General features: G+C 47.7%; 1 protein-coding gene across 6 annotated transcripts in view; it reads left to right on the top strand.

The window, feature by feature from the left end:
• The first annotated feature begins 8270 nt into the window (after positions 1–8270).
• Positions 8271–15534, top strand: part of ANO5 (anoctamin 5) — an 81975-nt gene continuing 74711 nt past the window's right edge. For all 6 annotated transcript variants that reach the window (XM_063946371.1, XM_063946369.1, XM_063946370.1 and 3 more), the window contains exon 1: positions 8271–8508. In XM_063946371.1, coding sequence (XP_063802441.1) covers positions 8448–8508 — 61 coding nt within the window. In that variant the 5' untranslated portion in view covers positions 8271–8447. The remainder of the gene's footprint in view (positions 8509–15534) is intronic.

Below are 15534 nucleotides of genomic sequence, written 5' to 3'. Positions count from 1 at the left end.
CCAATCCGGTGTCGGCACCGATGGCGGCGACACCACATTTATCTGCCCTTGCTCCGCCTCCACGTAACCCTCTTCATCAAACATGTTAACACAGCCGTACCTACACACAGCACACACACAGGGAATGCTCTGACTGAGGACAGGACCCCACAAGGTCTTTGGGGACACAGAGAAAGAGTATGCCAGCACACACCACAGCGCTATATAACTCTGGGATACACACTACACAAGTGATTTCCCAATAGCTGCTTAATATACACCTTTAGTGCCTAAATGTATGTGCCCCCCCTCTCTTTTTACCCTTCTAGTGCCAGGAGACTGCAGGGGAGAGCCTGGGGAGCATCCTTCCAGCGGAGCTGTGAAGAAAAATGGCGCTGGTGTGCTGAGGAAGAAGGCCCTGCCCCCTCAGCGGTGGGCTTCTGTCCCGCTGTCTGTGACTGAAAAATGGTGGGGGAGTTCACACATATACAGTACCTTACTCTATTATGTGTATATTTATGCCAATGGTACCTAATTGCTGCCCAGGGCGCCCCCCCCCCCCCAGCACCCTGCACCCTACAGTGACCGGAGTGTGTGGTGTGCAGAGGGAGCAATGGCGCACAGCTGCGGTGCTGTGCGCTACCTTCAATGAAGACAGGAGTCTTCAGCCACCGATTTCACCTTCTTCCAGCTTCTGATCTTCTGGCTCTGCGAGGGGGACGGCGGCGTGGCTCCGGGAACGGACGATCGAGGACAGCTGCCTGTGTTCGAACCCTCTGGAGCTAATGGTGTCCAGTAGCCTAAGAAGCGCAACCTAGCTTCTCTTCCCTCGGTCCCACGTAGCAGTGAGTCCAGAGCCGGCCCTAACCAATATGATGCCCTAGGCAAGATTTTGGCTGGTGCCCCCTAGCACCACCGCTGGTTCTGCCTCTGACCTTGCACCTCTTTCCCAGAACCATCACCCCTGACCCATAGCAGTCCTTGTACCCCCTATATTTTAAATAGGAACAGTTCGCATATTCGACGCACAGCCCAAAAAGGGGCATCTTCTTGCTGGGAAGGGGCATGGCCACACAATAGTAACCCCAATTCCAATTACGCCACACAGTACTGCAACTTTATTCACATTTGATCATGCGATAGTGTCCATAATTCATATTACATCCCACAGTAGTATCACTTTACCTTATAAACGTTACTCCTCACAGTAGAGCCCCTTATTCACATTACATCACACTGAATTGCTCCTTATTCACATTACACCACACCTTATTGCTCTTTATTCACATTAGACGACACAGTAGTGCCCTTTCTATATGCAATGCCACATAGTAGAGCACCTTTATACACATAATGCCACACATTAGTAATGCATTTATACACAATTCCACACAGTAATGCCCCTTACACAGAAGACACATTAATGTCCTTATAAACATAATGTGCCTTACACATTATGACAACCTTTATTAATGCCCTTTTACACATAATGTCCCTTACACATATGCCACACATTATTAATGCCCTTATACACATGACACACAGTGCCCCCTACACATTTGCTGCACATTATTAGTGCCCCTATACACATAATGACACACATACAGTAGTACCCTGTTACACATATGCCGCACATTATTAATGCACTTATACACATAATGACACACATAGTGCCCCCTACACATTTACTGCACATTATTAGCGCCCCTATACACATGACACACATACAGTAGTACCCTGTTACACATATGCCGCACATTATTAATGCCCTTATACACATAATGACACACATAGTGCCCCTTACACTTAAGTTGCACATTATTAATGCACTTTTACATGACACATATAATGCTCCTTACACATATTCTGAAGACTACTGCACAACCAATCCACTCACATGCACACAGCACTCACACTTCCACTAACACTGTGACCTCTGCCTCTGCTTGGATACAGATGTGTCCTCACAAATCTTGCATCAATGCTAACGTCGGGCACCTTTTTTTAATGAAAATGCATCTTATTTGCATTGCTATGTGGCTATGATGCACAAGCAGCTTCTGCTGATTAAACTGATATGCAGCATGCCTATATACTGTATGAGACTGTGGCTGTATCTGCATATGAAATGCTACACACAGAATATAGGCATGCCGCATATCATTTTAATCAGCAGAAGCTGATGATGCCCCTAGGCATATCAAATGCCCTAGGCAATTGCCTAGTTTGCCTATGCCTATGGCCGGCTCTGAGTGAGTCTGTTGCCAGCAGAGCTCACTGAAAATAAAAAACCTAACAAATACTTTCTTTAACTAGCAGGCTCAGGAGAGCCCACTAGGAGCACCCAGCTCTGGCCGGGCACAGATTCTAACTGAGGTCTGGAGGAGGGGCATAGAGGGAGGAGCCAGTGCACACCAGATAGTACCCGTCTATTCCCCATGGTCCTTACGGAGTCCCCAGCGTCCACTAGGACGTCAGAGAAATATAGTATATGGGGGGGGAGGTGTGTAAGGAGGAGGATACAGTATGGTATATGGTGTATATATACAGTATATGGTGTGGTGTGTATACAGTTCAGTGTATATATAGTATATGGGGGGGGAGTGTTTAAGGAGGAGGAGGAGGATACAGAATGGTATATGGTGTGGTATGTATACAGTGCAGTGTATATATAGTATATGGGGGGCGGGGAGTGTGTAAGGAGGAGGAGGATACAGTATGGTACATGGTGTGGTGTGTATACAGTTCAGTGTATATATAGTATATGGGGGGGGTGTAATGAGGAGGATACAGTACGGTATATGGTGTATATATACAGTATATGGGCCCTCATTCCGAGTTGATCGGTCACAAGGCGAATTTAGCAGAGTTACACACGCTAAGCCGCCGCCTACTGGGAGTGAATCTTAGCTTCTTAAAATTGCGACCGATGTATTCGCAATAATGCGATTACTAACTACTTAGCAGTTTCAGAGTAGCTCCAGACTTACTCTGCCTGTGCGATCATTTCAGTGCTTGTCGTTCCTGGTTGACGTCACAAACACACCCAGCGTTCGCCCAGGCACTCCCACCGTTTCTCCGGCCACTCCTGCGTTTTTTCCGGAAACGGTAGCGTTTTCAGCCACACGCCCCTGAAACGCCGTGTTTCCGCCCAGTAACACCCATTTCCTGTCAATCACATTACGATCGCCGGAGCGAAGAAAAAGCCGTGAGTAAAAATACTTTCTTCATAGTAAAGTTACTTGGCGCAGTCGCAGTGCGAACATTGCGCATGCGTACTAAGCGGATTTTCACTGCGATGCGATGAAAAATACCGAGCGAACAACTCGGAATGAGGGCCATGGTGTGGTGTGTATACGGGCCCTCATTCCGAGTTGTTCGCTCGCAAGCCGATTTTAGCAGCATTGCACATGCTAAGCCGCCGCCTACTGGGAGTGAATCTTAGCTTCTTAAAATTGCGAACGATGTATTCGCAATATTGCGATTACAAACTTCTTAGCAGTTTCAGAGTAGCTTCAGACTTACTCGGCATCTGCGATCAGTTCAGTGCTTGTCGTTCCTGGTTTGACGTCACAAACACACCCAGCGTTCGCCCAGACACTCCTCCGTTTCTCCAGCCACTCCCGCGTTTTTCCCAGAAACGGTAGCGTTTTTTCCCACACGCCCTTAAAACGGCCTGTTTCCGCCCAGTAACACCCATTTCCTGTCAATCACACTACGATCGCCGGAGCGAAGAAAAAGCCGTGAGTAAAAATACTATCTTCATTGTAAAATTACTTGGCGCAGTCGCAGTGCGGACATTACGCATGCGCACTAAGCGGAAATTCACTGCGATGCGAAGAAATTTACCGAGCGAACGACTCGGAATGAGGGCCACAGTGTAGTGCATATATAGTATATGGGGGAAGTGTGTAAGGAGGAGGAGGATACAGTATGGTATATTGTGTATATATACACAGTATGGTATATGCGGGGGAGTGTGTTCGGAGGAGGAGGAGGATACAGAATGGTATATGGTGTGGTATGTATACAGTGTAATGTGTATATATAGTATATTGGGGGGAGATGTGTAAGGAGGAGGATACAGAATGGTATATGGTGTATATATACAGTATATGGTGTGGTTTGTATACAGTGTAGTGCATATATAGTATATGGGGGAAGTGTGTAAGGAGGAGGAGGATACAGTATGGTATATTGTGTATATATACACAGTATGGTATATGAGGGGAGGTGTGTAAGGAGGAGGATACAGTAGGGTATATGGTGTGTATATACAGTATATGGTGTGGTGTGTATACAGTGCAGTGTATATATAGTATATGGGGGGAGTGTGTAAGGAGGAGGAGGAGGAGGAGGATACAGAATGGTATATGGTGTGGTATGTATACAGTGTAATGTGTATATATAGTATATTGGGGGGAGGTGTGTAAGGAGGAGGATACAGAATGGTATATGGTGTGGTGTGTATACAGTGTAGTGTATATATAGTATATGGGGGGGAGTGTGTAAGGAGGAGGAGGATACAGTATGGTATATGGTGTATATATACAGTATATGGTGTGGTGTGTATACAGTGTAGTGTGTGTGTGTGTATATATATATATATATATATATATAGTATATGGGGGGGAGTGTGTAAGGAGGAGGAGGATACATTATGGTATATGGTGTATATATACAGTATATGGTGTGGTGTGTATACAGTGCAGTGTATATATAGTATATGGGGGGGGGGGGGGGGGAGGATGAAGGAGGGGGGTGTAGGCCAGGCACTGGGAGGAGGAGGATACAGTATGGTATATGGTGTATATATACAGTATATGGTGTGGTGTGTATATATAGTATATGGGGGGAGTGTGTAAGGAGGATTATACAGTATGGTATATGGTGTATATATACAGTATATGGTGTGGTGTGTGTATATATAGTATATGGGGGGAGGTGTGTAAGGAGGAGGATACAGTATGGTATATGGTGTATATACACAGTATATGGTGTGGTGTGTGTATATATAGTATATGGGGGGAGTGTGTAAGGAGGAGGAGGATACAGTATGGTATATGGTGTATATATACAGTGTATGGTGTGGTATGTATACAGTGTAATGTGTATATATAGTATATTGGGGGGAGGTGTGTAAGGAGGAGGATACAGAATGGTATATGGTGTATATATACAGTATATGGTGTGGTGTGTATACAGTGCAGTGTATATATAGTATATGGGGGGAGTGTGTAAGGAGGAGGAGGATACAGAATGGTATATGGTGTATATATACAGTATATGGTGTGGTGTGTATACAGTGTAGTGTATATATAGTATATGGGGGGAGTGTGTAAGGAGGAGGAGGATACAGAATGGTATATGGTGTATATATACAGTATATGGTGTGGTGTGTATACAGTGTAGTGTAGTATATGGGGGGGGGGTGTGTAAGGAGGAGGATACAGAATGGTATATGGTGTATATATACAGTATATGGTGTGGTGTGTATATATAGTATATGGGGGGAGGTGTGTAAGGAGGAGGATACAGTATGGTATATATATACAGTATATGGTGTATACAGTGCAGTGTATATGTAGTATATGGGGGGAGTGTGTAAGAAGGAGGATACAGTAGGGTATGGGGTGTATATATACAGTATATGGTGTGGTGTGTATACAGTGCAGTGTATATATAGTATATGGGGGGAGTGTGTAAGGAGGAGGATACAGAATGGTATATGGTGTATATATACAGTATATGGGGTGGGGGCAGATGTATTAACCTGGAAAAGGCATAAGGAAGTGATAAACCAGTGATATGTGCACGGTGATAAAGGAACCAGCCAATCAGATCCTAACTGCTAATTTACATATTGGAGCTGATTGGCTGGTGCTTTTATCACCTTGCACATATCACTGGTTTATCACTTTCTTATGCCTTCTCCAGGTTAATACATCTGCCCCATGGTGTGGTGTGTATACAGTGCAGTGTATATATAGTATATGGGGGGAGGTGTGTAAGGAGGAGGATACAGTATGGTATATGGTGTATATATACAGTATATGGTGTGGTGTGTATATATAGTATATGGGGGGAGGTGTGTAAGGAGGAGGATACAGTATGGTATATATATATATATATATATATATATACACAGTATATGGTGTATACAGTGCAGTATATATATAGTATATGGGGGGAGTGTGTAAGGAGGAGTATACAGTATGGTATATATATACAGTATATGGTGTGGTGTGTATACAGTGTAGTGTATATATAGTATATGGGGGGAGTGTGTAAGGAGGAGGAGGAGGATACAGTATGGTATATGGTGTATATATATATATATATATATATATATACACAGTATATGGTGTATACAGTGCAGTATATATATAGTATATGGGGGGAGTGTGTAAGGAGGAGTATACAGTATGGTATATATATACAGTATATGGTGTGGTGTGTATGTATACAGTGCAGTGTATATATAGTATATGGGGGGAGGTGTGTAAGGAGGAGGATACAGTATGGTATATGGTGTATATATACAGTATATGGTGTGGTGTGTATACAGTGCAGTGTATATATAGTATATGGGGGGAGTGTGTAAGGAGGAGGATACAGTATGGTATATATATACAGTATATGGTGTGGTGTGTATACAGTGTAGTGTATATATAGTATATGGGGGGAGTGTGTAAGGAGGAGGAGGAGGATACAGTATGGTATATGGTGTGTATATATACAGTATATGGTGTGGTCTGTATACAGTGCAGTGTATATATAGTATATGGGGGGAGTGTGTAAGGAGGAGGATACAGTATGGTATATGGTGTATATATACAGTATATGGGTGGTCATTCCGAGTTCGCTCGCAAGCTGCTTTTAGCAGCATTGCACACGCTAAGCCGCCGCCCTCTGGGAGTGTATCTTAGCATCTTAAAATTGCGAACGAAAGATTCGCAATATTGCGATAAGACATCTCTGTGCAGTTTCTGAGTAGCTCGAGACTTACTCTGCCAGTGCGATCAGTTCAGTGCTTGTCGTTCCTGGTTTGACGTCACAAACACTCCCAGCGTTCGCCCAGACACTCCCCCGTTTCTTCAGCCACTCCTGCGTTTTTTCCGGAAACGGTAGCGTTTTTCCCCACACGCCCATAAAACGCCGTGTTTCCGCCCAGTAAGCAGTAACACCCATTTCCTGTCAATCACATTACGATCGCCTGCACGATGATAAAGCCATGAGTAAAATTCCTAACTTCTTAGCAAATTTACTTGGCGCAGTCGCAGTGCGAACATTGCGCATGCGCACTAAGCGGAAAATCGCTGCGATGCAATGAAATTTACCGAGCGAACAACTCGGAATGACCACCATGGTGTGGTGTGTATATATAGTATATGGGGGGAGGTGTGTAAGGAGGAGGATACAGTATGGTATATGGTGTATATATACAGTATATGGTGTGGTGTGTATATATAGTATATGGGGGGGGAGTGTGTGAGGAGGAGGAGGATACAGTATGGTGTATATATATTATATACAGTATATGGTGTGGTGTGTATACAGTGTAGTGTATATATAGTATATGGGGGGGTGTAAGGAGGAGGATACAGTAGGGTATAGGCTGTATATATACAGTATATGGTGTGGTGTGTGTATATATAGTATATGGGGGGAGGTGTGTAAGGAGGAGGATAAAGTATGGTATATGGTGTATATATACAGTATATGGTGTGGTGTGTATATATAGTATATGGGGGGAGTGTGTAAGGAGGATTACACAGTATGGTATATGGTGTGGTGTGTATATATAGTATATGGAGGGGAGGTGTGTAAGGAGGATTATACAGTATGGTATATGGTGTATATACACAGTATATGGTGTGGTGTGTATATATAGTATATGGGGGGAGTGTGTAAGGAGGAGGATACAGTAGGGTATAGGGTGTATATACACAGTATATGGTGTGGTGTGTGTATATATAGTATATGGGGGGAGGTGTGTAAGGAGGAGGATACAGTATGGTATATGGTGTATATACACAGTATATGGTGTGGTGTGTATATATAGTATATGGGGGGAGTGTGTAAGGAGGAGGATACAGTATGGTATATGGTGTATATATACAGTATATGGTGTGGTGTGTATACAGTGCAGTGTATATATAGTATATGGGGGGAGTGTGTAAGGAGGAGGATACAGTATGGTATATATATACAGTATATGGTGTATACAGTGCAGTGTATATATAGTATATGGGGGGAGTGTGTAAGGAGGAGGATGAAGGAGGAGGGGGGTGTAGGCCAGGCACTGGGAGGAGGAGGAGGAGGAGGTGGGACACGGCAGTAAGTAGCTGCCTCTCCCGGCGCCGGTGAGTGTACTGCTGTCCCGGTCGCTGTGGCGGCTCCGGCGGGTGACTGGCCGCCCTCTCCTCGTACCCCGGGAACGGACACGCCGGGAGCCGCTGGGCACAATGCTCCGCTCCGGGAAGAAGGAGGAGGAGACGCTGATTGAGATGTCTGCGGCCACGGACGGTGAGTGTGCGGGGTCTGCGGGCAGCTGCTGGGGTGACACCCGGAGGTGGGGCTATAGGGGAAGGGAAGTCACCCTATTCCTGAGTCACCCCATGCCTAGTGCCAGCTCACCCGGGCCTCACCCTGCCATGCTGCTGGCACAGTCACTGTATTGTACAGCACCGGCCCCGGGCGGGTATACACGGTGTATACTGCTGCCATTGTGTCTGGTCTCTCTCTCTCTCTCTCTCCTTGTCTCAGTGGCAGTGTGTGCACTCTGTGAGGTATTGCTGGCACTGGATATCACACGGGTAGCTGTGCCCCCCTGATGTGTGGTATGGGTAGCTGTGCCCCCCCTGATGTGTGATACGGGTAGCTGTGCCCCCCCTGATGTGTGATACGGGTAGCTGTGCTCCCCTGATGTGTGATACGGGTAGCTGTGCCCCCCTGATGTGTGGTATGGGTAGCTGTGCTCCCCTGATGTGTGATACGGGTAGCTGTGCCCCCCTGATGTGTGATACGGGTAGCTGTGCTCCCCCTGATGTGTGATACGGGTAGCTGTGCTCCCCCTGATGTGTGATACGGGTAGCTGTGCTCCCCCTGATGTGTGATACGGGTAGCTGTGCTCCCCCCCTGATGTGTGATATGGGTAGCTGTGCTCCCCCCCTGATGTGTGATACGGGTAGCTGTGCCCCCCCTGATGTGTGATACGGGTAGCTGTGCCCCCCCTGATGTGTGATACGGATAGCTGTGCCCCCTCTGATGTGTGATACGGGTAGCTGTGCCCCCTCTGATGTGTGATACGGGTAGCTGTGCCCCCCCTGATGTGTGATACGGATAGCTGTGCCCCCTCTGATGTGTGATATGGGTAGCTGTGCCCCCTCTGATGTGTGATATGGGTAGCTGTCCCCCCCCTGATGTGTGATATGGGTAGCTGTGCTCCCCCCCTGATGTGTGATATGGGTAGCTGTGCTCCCCCCCCTGATGTGTGATATGGGTAGCTGTGCTCCCCCCCTGATGTGTGATACGGGTAGCTGTGCCCCCCCTGATGTGTGATACGGGTAGCTATGGGTAGCTGTGCTCCCCCCCCTGATGTGTGATATGGGTAGCTGTGCTCCCCCCCTTGATGTGTGATACGGGTAGCTGTGCTCCCCCCTTGATGTGTGATACGGGTAGCTGTGCTCCCCCCTTGATGTGTGATACGGGTTGCTGTGCTCCCCCCTTGATGTGTGATACGGGTTGCTGTGCTCCCCCCCCCCCCGATGTGTGATACGGGTTGCTGTGCTCCCCCCCCCCGATGTGTGATACGGGTTGCTGTGCTCCCCCCCCCCCGATGTGTGATACGGGTAGCTGTGCTCCCCACCCCTGATGTGTGATACGGGTAGCTGTGCTCCCCACCCCTGATGTGTGATATGGGTAGCTGTGCTCCCCACCCCTGATGTGTGATATGGGTAGCTGTGCCCCCCCCACCCCTGATGTGTGATATGGGTAGCTGTGCTCCCCCCCCCTGATGTGTGATATGGGTAGCTGTGCTTCCCCCCCCCCCCTCCCTGATGTGTGATACGGGTAGCTGTGCCCTCCTGATGTGTGATACGGGTAGCTGTGCCCCCCTGATGTGTGATACGGGTAGCTGTGCCCCCCTGATGTGTGATACGGGTAGCTGTGCCCAAGTCAGATGATGTTGAGAAGTTGCCAAGTTTCAGGAATTTGAAATATTAGGAAATCCTATTATAAAGAAATCCTACTGAGCCCTGTGCTGTCTGTCAGGGGGTACATGTGGCTGTGGGTCGGGGTACGTGTGGGTCAGGGGGTACGTGTGGCTGTGGGTACGTGTGTCTGTCGGATCGGGGGGTACGTGTGGCTGTGTGTCGGGGGGTACGTGTGGCTGTGTGTCGGGGGGTACGTGTGGCTGTGGGTCAGGGGGTACGAGTGACTGGTACACAGAAGTATTTCAGGGTGTTTTGCAGAACATATACTTTAGGGTCAGACCCATGCTTTTGCTTTTCTTAGTGTATGGGGGCGTCTTTGTACTGTATAGATATGTGTGTGGCTGGCTGTCGCTGTATACATGGGGGTGGCCTATCGGCAGAGCAGCCAGCATGGGGTCTGTCGTTGCTGCATGTGGCCTGTGTGTCACACAGCAGTCACGGTGTGTAGTGTGTGAGACAGTGAGTCTGTAGTTACATAATGCTGTGAATCATACTGTATGTAAATACCATGCCTTGCAGCGGTGAATGTGGCTGATGTCACTGGTAAGCACCAGTAATGCTGGCAGGGTTTCCCTCTCACTAATGGTGATTTACCTGTCACAGGTAATTCTGCAGCCGTATGTTACTGTGACCGGCTTACCTGAAGCACTGGGGGTAATTACAAATACTGTTGGGCAGAGGTTCTCAAACGCGGTCCCACAGGTACACAACAGTCCAGGTTTTATGTTTATCCCTGCTTGCCCACAGGTGACTTACCGTAATTAGCACTTCAGTCGATTTGATTTAACTATCTGTGCTGAGCCATGGATATACCTAAAACCTGGAGTGTTGGGGTGTCTTGAGGACCACGTTTGAGAACCTCTGCTCTAGGTTGATGCCTTAATGACAAAATAAAATAAAAACCCCATAGTTTCTTCGATGGACGGCCATTTTGTTAGACTGGAGACTGCGTTTGGTTTGGAATTTCCCCTATCCTATAGATTGTAAGCTTGCGAGCAGGGCCTTCCTACCTCTGTCTGTCTGTTTTTACCCAGTTTTGTTCTATTACTGTTGTTCTAATTGTAAAGCGCAACGGAATATGCTGCGCTATATAAGAAACTGTTAATAAATAAATAATATTTGCCATTTGATCCCGCTCTGGGAATATACTTCTGTGAGAGAACTTGTAATCCATCCGTACTAATGACGGCCCGTCGGATTGGTTGTTCAGCTGTACGGATGGACATGACATCTTCTAATTGGTCCACCAGGCCGCACACACCCCTTCCGCAGCCATTTTAACCCTGGTAAATGATAGTGGCCACACTGTAAATGTAGGTACTGATTATGGACACTTATAATAGCTGACATGGGTATAATCACTGATCCGTGTGTTTGCCATCTTGGCGGATTGCTGCTGACAACTGAATAAGCAGAATAGGCTCCAGGCATAACGTGTGTATGCATTCAGTGTAATGCATGTCTGTGCTTGTCACATCCTTGTCTGTGGAAATCTTTTGACATGGGCCTTGTGTGGTTCTGTGAACACGGCCTTAGTTAGGTCTTGTTTTTGGAAATCTGTAACTGGGATGATACCAGCTTTTGGCGCACCTGGGCTAAAGGAGTACTCTGCCCTGACCGCTGTAGGGAACCCAGCAGAGATGGCGATAGAATTTAGGACTGGATTATCAGACACCTCTTGTGTCCAAAGTGCTGATTGGCTGACTGCAACAGACGTCCAATCAGCTGTGCTCCTGTCAGGGGGGTGGGGATGAGCTGTGGGCCTGGGTCCTCATAGATTTATTAGGGGGTTACATACTTGGGCTTGCTATCAGGTGATGTTCAGAGCTGCTCTGATGGAGATGTCGGCCAGTTAACTAATCACAGACTTTGGAGAATGTTTTCTAGTTATTTAATTATTAGCCTACGCTAATGAGATACCTTTCACCTTTCATCTTTGAGTAGCATTGGGGCCATTATGTGTCCCTTTCACTGTTACCTCCCTTGGGTTGTGAGGGTCCTGGCCTGGTAGATTTACCTCAGTACCCACCGTGACATCAGATCCTGGAGGACATGACCGGGCCTAGAGGCCAAGCCGTCACTCCTCTGGCATGCCGCGTGTGACCTTTCCTGGGGCGAGGATTTGGAGAGCGGAGCAATAACCGTTCCGCCTGCGCTCTCTGCCTAAACTCTCCCTGGTGCACCGCGCTCTGCGTGAGGCAACGGTGCAGGGCCAAGACTGAGGTCCTTCAGTTGGGTACTAGTGGCATACGGCGTGTATAGTTCTCCTGTCCTGTCTGGAGACAGTGTCTGCCAAACGATGGGTATCTCTGTAGGGGAATTGGTGTCCCTGTATAATTTAGGGTTAAGGTTGGTTCTTATTTAGCTGACCTGTTGAGGCTATGGTCGTGTAAATGCTGCAGCGCCTCTGTCCGCAAAGGAACTATTGTATGTGTGTTGCCGTTTAGTATTTTCTAAAAATGGGCTCACTATAGAGGTTAGACCAGGCATGTCCAAACTGCGGCCCTCCAGCTGTTGAGAAACTACACATCCCAGCATGCCCTGACACAACTTTAGCATTCTCAGACAGCAAAACTGTGTCGGGGCATGCTGGGATATGTAGTTTTCACAACAGCTGGAGGGCCGCAGTTTGGACATGCCTGGGATAGACCATCGAATCAGGATGACGGTGATAATGGCGCAGGCCACAATAAAATATATGGCGTACTGTGATATATATGGTGCAATGGCGGAGTCTCATCACATCACTGACGTATATATAACATCAGTATGAAGGAACAGTCTTACTATTTCTCTAACGTCCTAGTGGATGCTGGGGACTCCGTCAGGACCATGGGGAATAGCGGGCTCCGCAGGAGACAGGGCACATCTAAAAAGCTTTTTAGGTCACATGGTGTGTACTGGCTCCTCCCCCTATGACCCTCCTCCAAGCCTCAGTTAGGTTTTTGTGCCCGTCCGAGAAGGGTGCAATCTGGATGGCTCTCTTAAAGAGCTGTTTGGAAAAGTTTTTTTTTTAGGTTTTCACTCAGTGATTCCTGCTGGCAACAGGATCACTGCAACGAGGGACTTAGGGGAGAGATCTCCAACTCACCTGCGTGCAGGATGGATTGGGATCTTAGGCTACTGGACACTGAGCTCCAGAGGGAGTCGGAACACAGGTCAGCCTGGGGTTCGTCCCGGAGCCGCGCCGCCGATCCCCCTTACAGACGCTGAAGACGGCAGAGACGGAGGTCCGGAAACAGGCGGCAGAAGACTTCACAGTCTTCAGAGAGGTAGCGCACAGCACTGCAGCTGTGCGCCATTGTTGTCACACGGCTCACTGACATGGTCACGGAGGGTGCAGGGCGCTGCTGGGGGCGCCCTGGGCAGCAATATAAATACCTATTTGGCAAAATAAATACATCACATATAGCCATTAAGGCTATATGTATGTATTTTAACCCAGGCCAGTTCTTAAAAAACCGGGAGGAAAAGCCCGCCGATAAAGGGGCGGAGCTTATTCTCCTCAGCACACAGCGCCATTTTCCCTCACAGAAAGGCTGAGGGGAAGGCTCCCATGCTCTCCCCTGCACTGCACTGCAGAAACAGGGTTAAAACAGAGAGGGGGGGCACTGATTTGGCGATATAAATATATATTAAATGCTATAAGGGAGGAACACTTATATAAAGGTTGTCCCTGTATAATTATAGCATTTTGGTGTGTGCTGGCAAACTCTCCCTCTGTCTCCCCAAAGGGCTAGTGGGTCCTGTCCTCTATCAGAGCATTCCCTGTGTGTGTGCTGTAAGTCGGTACGTGTGTGTCGACATGTATGAGGAAAATGTTGGTGAGGAGGCGGAGCAAATTGCCTGTAATGGTGATGTCACTCTCTAGGGAGTCGACACCAGAATGGATGGCTTACTTGTGGAAGTACGTGATCATGGCAACACGCTGCAAGCCGGTTGACGACATGAGACGACCGGCAAACAAATTAGTACCTGTCCAGGCGTCTCAGACACCGTCAGGGGCTTGTAAAAACGCCCATTTACCTCACGGACACTGACTCCAGTGTCGACGGTGAAGAAACAAACGTATTTTCCTTTAGGGCCACACGTTACATGTTAAGGGCATGAAGGAGGTGTTACATATTTCTGATACTACAAGTACCACAAATAAGGGTATTTTGTAGGGTGTGAATAAACTACTTGTAGTTTTGCCTGAATCAGATAAATTAAATGAAGTGTGTGGTGATACGTGGGGTTCCTCCGATAGAAAGTTATGGGCGGTATACCCTTTCCCGCCAGAAGTAAGGGCGAGTTGGGAAACACACCTTAGGGTGGATAAGGCGCTCACACGCTTATAAAAACAAGTGGCGTTACCGTCTCCAGATACGGCCGCCCTCAAGGAGCGAGCTGATAAGAAGCTGAAAAATAGCCTAAGAAGTATATACACACATACTGGTGTTATACTACGACCAGCAATCGCCTCAGACTGGATGTGCAGCGCTGAGGGGGCTTGGTCGGATTTCCGGACTGAAAATTTTGATACCCTTGACAGGGACAAGATTTTATTGTCTATAGAGCATTTTAAGGATGCATTTCTATATATGCGTGATGCGCAGAGGGATATTTGCATTCTGGCATCAAGAGTAAATGTGATGTCCATATCTGCCAGACGAAGACACGACAGTGGTCAGGTGAGGCAGATTCCAGACGGCACATGGAAGTATTGCCGTATAAAGGGGCGGTCCATCGGACCTGGTGGCCATGGCAACAGCTGAAAAATCCACCTTTTGTTACCCCGAGTCACATCTCAACAGAAAAGGACACAGTCTTTTCAGTCTCAGTCCTTTCGTCTCCATACGGGCAGGCGGGCAAAGGCCAGTCATATCTGCTCAGGGGTAGAGGAAAGGGAAGAAGACTGCAGCAAGCAGCCCATTCCCAGGAACAGAAGCCCTTCACAGCTTCTGCCAAGTCCGCAGCATGACGCTGGGGCAGTACAAGCGGACTCAGGTGCGGTAGGGGGTCATCTCAAGAGTTTCAGCACGCAGTGGGCTCACTTGCAAGGGGACTCCTGGATCCTACATGTAGTATCCCAGGTGTACATTGGAAATTCGAGATGTCTCCTCCTCACAAGTTCCGGAAGTCTGTTTTACCAACGTCTACCTCCGAATTCACAGGCTGTATTCCCAGCAGGGGATAATCAAAGTACCCCTCCTACAACAAGGGAGGGGGTATTATTCCACACTATATTGTGGTACTGAAGCCAAACGGCTCGGTGAGATCTGAAATATTTGAACACTTACATACAAGCGTTCAAATCAAGATGGAGTCACTCAGAGCAGTGATAGCGAACTAGGAA

Source organism: Pseudophryne corroboree, chromosome 11 (assembly GCF_028390025.1).
Source record: "Pseudophryne corroboree isolate aPseCor3 chromosome 11, aPseCor3.hap2, whole genome shotgun sequence".
Classification (NCBI taxonomy): Eukaryota; Metazoa; Chordata; class Amphibia; order Anura; family Myobatrachidae; genus Pseudophryne; species Pseudophryne corroboree.
The sequence above is the reverse complement of the archived record's forward strand: the minus strand, read 5'-3'. Positions and strand labels throughout refer to the sequence as shown.